The 10,305-nt window shown below is 29.0% G+C and overlaps 1 protein-coding gene across 1 annotated transcript; it reads left to right on the forward strand.

Annotated features, from left to right (window-relative positions):
* The first annotated feature begins 898 nt into the window (after positions 1-898).
* Positions 899-1,420, forward strand: LOC129874340 (small polypeptide DEVIL 4). Its single transcript, XM_055949603.1, has one exon. The coding sequence runs from the start codon at positions 1,088-1,090 to the stop codon at positions 1,226-1,228; it is 141 nt and encodes a 46-aa protein (XP_055805578.1). The 5' UTR covers positions 899-1,087; the 3' UTR covers positions 1,229-1,420.
* Positions 1,421-10,305: the final 8,885 nt, after the last annotated feature.

Here is a 10,305-nt window from a genome sequence, read left to right on the forward strand (position 1 = left end):
ATGTTTTGACTTAAATTGTGAAAGAAAAAAAAAAGGGGGTGTGGGGGATGTCAAAATTGTGTGGTGGATTTAAAATTCTTTTTAAATGATTATATGAAATACTAAAGGAGTCATTTGGTTTATGGAATAAGAGATTATAATTTCGAAATTAACTTTTTTCATGATTCGAATCTATGTAGAAATGCTTAACATATGATATACCAAAAAAACTATTTATTAGGGGGCTATTTATATAATATTTTAAAATTTTAAATTTGACTATTATTATTTTAATTTATATAGTTACTTAATGATAAATTTAATATTGAAAGAAAATAATAAATTTCTCTCAACTAGTAAAATAGATAACTAAAACAAAAAAATTATGTTTTTTTTTTAAAAAAAATGTCAAGTAAAATTGGACAAAGCGAGTAGTATTTATATGGCCTCCATTGAGATCTACGATAAAATTTGGGAAGTGAATTATACATGTTACATAATGTACCCGTGTTATATATATTTTTTGGTTTCTTATTTGGTGTTCGATATCCATATTGAAGTCCGATTAAATTCGAATTCATGTCAGGAAGTCTCACATTGAGGGTAATGCGCTCTCTAACAAAGGCGACTCTGTATCTCAGGAAACTCGAACCCGAAACCTCTAATTAAGGATGAAGAATCGGAGTACTTACCACTCCACCACAATCCTAGTTGGTATAGTTGTATTTGGTATTATGGTTGTATAATGCTATTTTATTTTACTTGGTTGTTTTGGGGGTGGGGCGTAGGGGTATGGGGTATCAAGTGGAAAGTGGGACCCACATAAGAGGCATTGCACATACTTTGATGGCCCCCATAGTGTCCTATTTACTAGACCAATACAATTTTGGACCATTCTCCAAATTCACCTATAAGAAACCACGCTTTCCACTCAAACTTCAACACATTCAATTCAATCTCTCAACACACAACAAAAGGGAAAGAAAAAAAAAAAAAAACATCATCAAGAACTTAAAGCTCTAAATCAAGAAAATCAAAGATTCCATTTTTCTTCCTTCATTTTCTTGATTTTTCTTTTTTTGCAACCAACACAATTTTTGAATTAAAGATGAAGATGGGAAGCACAAATATGGGAAGTTCAAAGAGGAGAGTTTCAAGTAGAGGAGTTGGAGGAGTTCTTAGAGAACAAAGGGCAAAACTTTATATTATTAGAAGATGTGTGGTCATGCTCCTTTGTTGGCATGATTGAAAATCTCTTATATTTTTTGTATTGTTCTTTTTCCCTCATCTTGGGAGTGTACATAGCAATGGAGGAAATTAAATTAGTTAAAATGGGGGTTAAATTAACAATTTTGTGCTAATTTAGATTATTATTATTAAGGTTAGTTCTTCTTGTATACATATCGGATAGTTTCAATCAAAGAAGAAGATTTTGATTCAATTTTGTGTCTAATTTCTATTTCTTTCTCTTTACTCCTCTTAAGGGTTGTTTGATTACATCAATTCGAGATTATTTCGATATAAAATTTGGGATTAATTAGTTTCATAATTGTATTCTTAGTTGTATAATTTCAAAATTATAATTTTGGGATAACTTGTTTCGAAGAATTTTTTGCTCTATGTCAAGTTTTTATAATTCAATTCCTTATAATGTTTTCTACTATAGGGAAATTCAAGTGCAATTTAGATGTTGGTCAAATACTTTGGTCATGGAGATTTAATTTGTTAGAAATTAGTTGATCCAAAATTAGATTATTAAGTACATCTAAATTAGATTAATCTTAATTTCAACGTTCATCTGAATTAAAGTTCTACCATCTATTTTTGAGTGTTTATTATTTTAGGTTTTGGTGAGGGAAGAGGAGGGAATACTTTAGTGCCTTCTTAATTAAAGATTAAAGTTCATATGAATGATTAATTTTTGAATGCATGATCTAAAGAGCAAAACTTTTTTATGATTACAAGGTTGAATTTAGCTCCTAAAGCTAAGATTATCAAGTAGGCCCATAAATTAATCATTTTATGAAGCAATTGGCTGTTAGGATCAAATATACATAAAGTTAGTCAAACAAATCCCAAACTTTTTGGTACTGTTGGAAAAGCACGCTTAATAAGTGTTTAAAGCACAAAAATTATGTTGTATAAATAACATTTTTGTCACTTCTTTTATTTATTTTGTATCAATTTATGTGATGGTCTTTAAGATTAAGACATTTTGAATATTCAGCTTACTATTTATATGTTGATGAGAATTTGCATGTACCACTATATATATATATATATATATCTCACTCTACAAAAGTATTAGTGATTAAGACTTATCTGTCTGAATTTAATTTGTTCTGATTCAACTTTTGGGGCCTCACAATATTATACCATGAGGCTTTAACTCGAAAAGCATTTCGAATATTGAATTCTAATATTTACCAATTATAAGATTTGTAACGTTTTTCTTTTATTTCGATGTGTCATATATCTAAAGAAAGCTTTTGGATGATCGTCGACCGGAGGAGGTACTAGCTTTGATATCATCTATAACCAATCTAAGCCAAATTATTAAGATATAATTATTTGTTTTAAATCAACTATTTATTGATATTTCGCGTTTTGATTTAGCAGGACATGACGCAGTTACAACTTACCGAGGACATGATCTTAAATAGGAGGGTGTGGAGGACCCACATTAGGATAGAAGGCTAGTCCATAGTCTCGTTATTCTTCCTTTTTAGTAGGCGTATTAGTGCACTATAATTCCTTGTGGTTTGATTTCTGTTATAATCTATTACTTTCTGTACTTTGATTGCTCTATTTTATCTGGGTTGCTTTTGTTATTTGCTCAGTTTTGAATTTCTTATCCTTATTTGACTTCTCTTATGATTTTACTGAGCCGAGGGTCTTTTGGAAACAGCCATCCTAAATTGGTAGGAGTCAGGTCTGCATACACTCTACCCTCTCTAAACACCACGTGTAAAATTTCACTGGATTGTTATCGTTGTTGTTAATGTTTTAATTGCTGTGACTTTTCGATAGTTGAAGTCACGCGCCATAAACCTCTAACGTTTCTCTTTCATTTCAATACAACAAATTTCACAACATATTCATTTTGGCTCATTCCAATTCCACCCGATCCATAGGCAACGATCAATGAATTGTTACAAATAGGAACTTATATTATAAAATAGTGCATGTATCTTACTTTAATTACGGTATCATTGCTACAAATAGTAAAAGATCTTCTAAAGTATGTTTTATCTTTTTAATTATTTTTTCCATCTTTTTACGATCTCTTTTTTTTCCTTCAACACTTTTACAGTTGTCTTGTTATTATGATAATCTAAATAAATATAAACATAAAACATTACTTTAACATAAAACTAGATGATAATGTGTAAGTAAATCTTGACTGATTTGTTTGTCCAGAATCAAACAACATCGATTATAGAAAATATTGACGGCTTTTAGAGATTAGTAAAGACTTTTTTGTTCAAAAAATCGAATTTCTAAGCATGATTAATTGAATGATGAGCAATCCCAAAAGCCAAAGGGCAAGATATTATTCTTAGCATCTGCTACCTCCGTTTTATATTAATTGTCTCAAAATTACTACTCACCAATTAATAAAAATTAAAATAGAATTAATTCAATTTTTTATTATACCTTTATAATTTATAATTCTTTTTTTAAAAGTGTATAAGCGAGTTTGTAAAGTTTCAAAAAGTTTCTTAAGGGGTAAATTAATAAAATTATTTTTTTTATTTATGATTTTTTAAGCGGCGTGTAAAAAGAAAAATAGACAGCTAATATAGAATGGATGGAGTAACAATTAATTCTCACGATCCATTCACTTTTACTTGTTACGTTTTGACTTTCGAGAGTCCAATTGTATAGATTTTGGCCAATATTATAAGATATATTAATATGAGAAGCATTGTAGCTTCGTATATATTTTCTAATATTTAAATTTAAAATATTGTATTAATCTAAATTTAATTTTACTCTGAAGATTACAAAATTGACTCTTCTATAATAAAATGTGGCAGGTAAAAATGAAGGAAGAGAGTAATTAATATTATGAAAATGTATCAAATAAAACAATTCTTCATTTTGTTTTCTTGCCCTTTTCTTTTTGGTGATCAAGACTATAATAAGTCTACTGGATACATGAAACTAGTCTCAATTAGTCCAATTATTTGTTCACTTTTTGCTACTATTGGAAAAGCATAGTAAAAAAAGTGTCTTACACTATTGTAATTTGGTCATGAAACACACCCGCTTAAATTAATCATAACCTATGGGATTACTAACACCATTTATAACACAAAATTAGACGATTATAATGACCTGATATAGTATTTGTTTTGTATTTTTCTTGGTCGATTAATAGAATTTTTCATTAAATTTCTACTAATTGAACATTAGTGACTCGTACCTGATCAAAATAATAATAATAATAATAATAATAACAATGTATCCAATATAATTTTATAAGTGGAGTCTAGAAAGGTTGAGTGTATATACCCTTATCTTACCTCTATTTTTGTGGGATAGAGAAGTTGTTATCGATAGATCCTCGATTCAAGAAAATCATTTTATAGAATAATTTTAAAAGAAATGGCAGAATAGAAAGCTATGATGAAACTAGTGAAGAAAGAAAGTACTAACCATAAAAATAGTAAAATAACAAAAATAAAGAAACAACCGTAATAATAAAATTAAACTAATTGATCTAATAGAATAACAAGGTTTTTGGTGGTTTCTAATTTAAAGTTTTTTCCCACAATTATTAGTGGTTGTTAAAAACATTAAACTTCTTTTAACTTACAATTAGATGATAATGATATGATATAATATTTGCTTGGATATTCTTGTTCACACACCAAACAATATGGAAGAGTTTTCATCCCTTTAAATTATTGGAGTTGGGTAGTTGTCTTCCAATTATCATTTTTTTTAATTTTATTTTTCACCCAATACTTGGTATTCGTAATTATATTCTTCCGGTAGATTTTTTATTATTATTATTATTTATAATGAAGCTCAACTAAATTAAAATCTGTATCAAATTTTTTTATCTTTGGAGTAATGCACTCTAAAAGACAATTTCGCACTCAAAATTTGAACCTGAAACCTCCGATTAAGAATGGATGGATTCCAACCAATAAATAATAAAGGATACAAATACAATTCGCCTCTCTTCTCTCTGTGTCCCTCTTCTAATCTCGCTCGCCTCTCTCCTCCCTATTCTAATCTCGCTCGCCTCTCTCCTCCTTATTCTAATCTCGCTCGTCTCTCTCCATCCTTCAACATGTAGCTATGAATAATAATTAAGAAAATTATAGCTATTTTGCCTTATTATATTTTAAATATTTGCTATTTTTAAAAGTTACTTAATTAGGCAAATATATAATATGTTTAAAAAATTTACAACATACCACTATAATTTGAATAATTTACTATTTATAGCAATAATTAGAATTTGTTGCTATTTTTTCTCTCTCCTTTTCTCCTTCGACTCTTTTCTTTTTCTCTTACAATCTCGCTCGCTTCTGTCCTGTATCATCCTCAATAATAAACCATTAAAAAAATTGTATGTCTCTAAAGTGGTATAGGCTTATCATCTTATCTAATGGTCATCTTAGGTTTGATGGTCAAAACTAGTTCTGTGGGCCCATTGGGTTTTGGAGTCCAGCCCATATCCACGTGTGCGATGTTTACTATCAGAAAAAGACTTCCAAGTTCCACCTAACAATATTACTACTCATTTATTAAGATTGATAAAAGTGAATTTTTATTTTTTATTTTTGGAAAATAATTTTTTTTTCCCTTTTCAATTTCAGTATTCGATATTCGCATTGAAATTAATTTAAATCCGAATCGCATTGTATAAGAGGTTAAACCTTGAAATTAAAATTGTTTAAAATCAAATCGAAACTGATAATCCTAATCGATTTTTTTTATTGACTTATAGGTAATGGTTTATTGATTTAACAATTTTGATAAAAATTTTAATTTTTTTTATTATCGAATTATCGGTTTTTAACGGTTTAAATATTAATGATTTTTAAAAGCACCAAACTTTTAAATATTAAGTCTCACAAAATACAAACATCAAACATTTAATTTTTTAAAAATAAATAACAAAATGAGAAATTATAAAAAGAACTACCATGAATTAACAACTTTTTATTATTTTTTTAAAAATATATATATAAAATCTTGTGATCAAAGAAAAAGTAATTTGACTATCAAAATGGTATACATGTTATAAAAAAAAGTGGGGATAAAAGATTAATTTTTTGTTTCATTCGGTGTCTAGATTGGAATCGTCAAGATAAAATTCGAATTTGCGCATTGTATGATCCATTTCTAGAGGCGACGCTTCAAAATTTTCTTTCATTTTCGATTAAGGAGAGAGTGATTTCAACTATACCATTACAATCTATATAGGTCGTAAATGATGTATTAGTTGAAATGCCAAATCTGTAAATAAAGATACGGAATCCTTTTTTTATCAAATATTTCCAACCACCACAATTCCATTGAATCTTGCCACAATTGATAATTTTACCCTAAAGGGAAGAAAATACCCAAAAAAACAATGACAAAATCAAAGTTCTATACTTCTATTACATTTCAGGATGGATGTACTATCCAATTTTATTATGTTTGCATACTCTTTTATCTTTTTATTATTTTTTCTAATTCTAGAAGGCAAGTGTATTATGAATAGAGCCAAATTCACAATTCAAAGTGCACACTTTAAAATAAGTAAACAAGAACAAGAAAAAACATAAATGTACATTCATTAAAAAAAAATTAGTTAGGTCGAGATTATATAGGAAAAAACCTTTCTATCGCACAAAGATAGGAATAAAGTTTATGTACATTTTATCATTTTCAAAATCCACTCTTAAAATTTCATTGGATATATTGATGTTGTTGCATTGGTTAGAAAAATATTTACTTCTTATTTTTCATACATGCTACATTTATATTTAATTATAATTAAACAATTCATATATGCTCACTCTTACTTGCAATTGCGAAGATTAAGTAAAAAAAAATGAAGTGGAAGTTGTACTTGAACATGAATTTTTAAAAATTGGGGTGAAAACTAGAATTTTTTCACAAAGATATTTTGAAAACTAAAATTCTCTTTATTTAAAGTTAAATAGATGAAATTGTAAATATATACTTTTTTGCTTTGAGTTATTTTCCCTCGTGTCCAATACCTATTGAAACCTAATTAATCCGAATTAGCGCCACATATGGCTTATTCGGATGAAGGGCTTGCTTTCTACTAAGAATTTTTTAATATCAAAAGCTTAAAATCGAGATCTCTAATTAAGGGAGGAACAGTCTTATCTACTATATCATATCTTTATGGTGAAATTATAGATATACACACTAAGTTTTTAATTAAAGAATGCAAAGTCTCATTCACTACGCAAAATCTTTATGTTGAGAGGGAAACTATCAAAAGATGTGATGCAATGGATAAGTTGAGGTTGCTCCTTATTAACCAGAGGTCTCAGATTTGAATCATAGATATGGAAAAATCCTTCGTAGGGAGAGCTACCCCTTGAATGAGGCCCTATCCAGTGCAAATTTGGAATAGTCGAGCTCCAATCTGAGTTTGAAACATAGACTGAAAATCTGAAAAACAAAAATTTTAGGAGGGAAAATCACCGAAGAATGTGGTGTAGCGGATGTGATTGCTTATTTCTTAACCAGAAGTCTAGGATTTAAGCTTTGGGTATGAAACATTCTTTGATAAAAAATGCTAACCCTCGAATAGGGTCCTATTCAGTACAAATTCAAAATAATCAATCTCTAATATAAATATCGAACGATCGACGGAAATATGAGGAAAACAAAAATTTGAAGAGGGCAGAGCCCAGAAAAAGTGGACCAAATAGTGTCATGTAGCACAGGAGCTGGATCAGAAAATCTAATATTCTGTTGTCGGCCATATAAGCCAATGTGACACCTCAGCCCAAAGACTTTGGCCCGACATTATGTGATCAGTCAAAACGGCAGCCTTATCCATCCCCACGTGCACCCTTCATATCTTTTTCAAAACCCTATGTCCTTATGGTCCCTATATATACCCCCCCCCCCCTTCGCCCAAGCCCCTCATTGAGATTCTTTTTCTAATCATCAAAAATGGTCCCCTCCCCTATCCCCCCAAACCACCCCACTCCACCCCTCATTTATACGTATATATCATTAGTATACGATCGTATATACATAGTAGATAGAGTAGTAGAAGGGGTTCATCTGAATTCAATTCCTTGTTCGTAGAAAATGTATTGTATATAACAAGGTATATATATAATAGATGTTTGAGTTGTTTTTTTTAGGTGAAAATTTTGTTTATGTCACTATATAGGAGTACACATATTTCACACGTGATCGTCACAAAAGAAAAAGATAACGAATGCTCTCATGTGATCATAAGTTACAATTTCAATAGAAGAAAATGAATTTCCTATTGTAAATGACTTAAATTTTCCCTCCTCCTATTGAACCTCAATGTCTCCCAACCTTTATGAATGAATATGTATCTACACATGTATTTATACGTATAACAACACTCTCATACCCCCTTTCCTTTTCTTTTTTTTTCTTCTCATTTTGAAGTTTTTGTATATGCTTTTGTCAAAATTTATGCAGTCCATATGTAGGAATAGGACCACAAAAAGGGACAGAGCACAAGTTGGATAAGAACTTGAAGGGTTCATACTGCACATTGTAAAGGGAATGTACTTTGGCCAAGACCCCTTCTTGCATTGTTTGTGGGCTAAATTACTCATTTTCCTTTTTTCTATGTTATTATTTTTCTATAGATAGATTCAAAGTACTTAAACTCAATAGACAATAATTGATTGGTCCAAATGAACACAAATAACTAGGATAAGTATTGTTTGTGACCTATCAATATGGTATAGCTCTACTATTTTTCACATGTTGTTGCACCTATATTGTCTCAATCATAAATACCATATCCATCACATTCCTATTTCAATTATCTTAATAATTATTAATAAAGGTTTACACGAATAGTACAATATATATACCTTTCCATTCTTTTCTAGTGTTTTAAAAGTTGTGTAGAAATTGCACTATACTTGATAATAATATAACAGTAACATATTTAATGTAATCTCACATGTGAGATTAGAGGCGAACCTATCCCTAGCGTAGGAGGGTCGTGTGTCCTTGAGAACCTCGAAAAAAATATATGTGTGTATATATTGTAAATATGATATATATATATATATATATATATATATATATATATATATATATATATATATATATATATATATATATATATATATATGATTAATACCCTCATTCATTAAAGTCGTATATAGTGCACTAGTTGATACAAAGGTGCACAAATAATTCGTTCGTATATAGACTTGGATTCGATTCCACTCCAACATCTGCACAAATAAATTTTTCCAACATTTTTGTAGCCACAAATCAATAGTATCCCCGCAGACCATACCTCTATCTTGTGTGAGATACAATACTTCGTAATAATATTTGATAAGAATCAGGATTCCTTAGGGTAATTTCCTTCTCATTTTCTATATATATAGAATTTTGGTTCGTCATTCTTGGAAAGTGATCATGTGAGTATTTTAATTGTTACCTAAGACACTACTAAAAAAAAAAAAAAGGCTCCGATCAAAAATTCATCGAAATTTAGCTCATCAATTGGTAACGTTCGTTGAAACCAAGAAAATATATACAGATGATGACATTGTCAATATTTCGAATCGTATGTCAATATTGTTTAACCAAGAAAATATATATAGACACATGACATTGTCAATATTTAAAGCAACCTTATATATTGTCAATATTTATTCTTTAATATAAACAATTTTAAAATCTATGTACTGACATACAAAAAATACTTATATAATCAAATCACTTGAAAATTGACAATTTAAAGATAATTTTTTAAAATAATTGAAGTGTAAGCTGTCTCGTTGTTTTCTTATTTTATTTTATACATAAAAAAGAACAGCAAATATTGTAGAGCCCTGACGGTGATCAGTAGTTAAGGTTAGGTATGAATTATGAAAAAACAGTTACATCATATATAATATGGTTCATAAAATATAAATTGAATATTTTTTCTAATGTATAAGATTTGGTGCTTTAATTAAATCAGATTTGAATGAGACAACAATATCTAAGTTTGTTGGTTCTTGCCTGCCTATGAAAAAAATATGAAGTAAAAGAATATTTATTAGAACAACCTTTTGATCTTATTTTAGGATCTCTCTAGAGTAATTGAATCAGTAA

The sequence above is a fragment of the Solanum dulcamara genome, chromosome 2 (genome assembly GCF_947179165.1).
Source record: "Solanum dulcamara chromosome 2, daSolDulc1.2, whole genome shotgun sequence".
Lineage (NCBI taxonomy): Eukaryota > Viridiplantae > Streptophyta > Magnoliopsida > Solanales > Solanaceae > Solanum > Solanum dulcamara.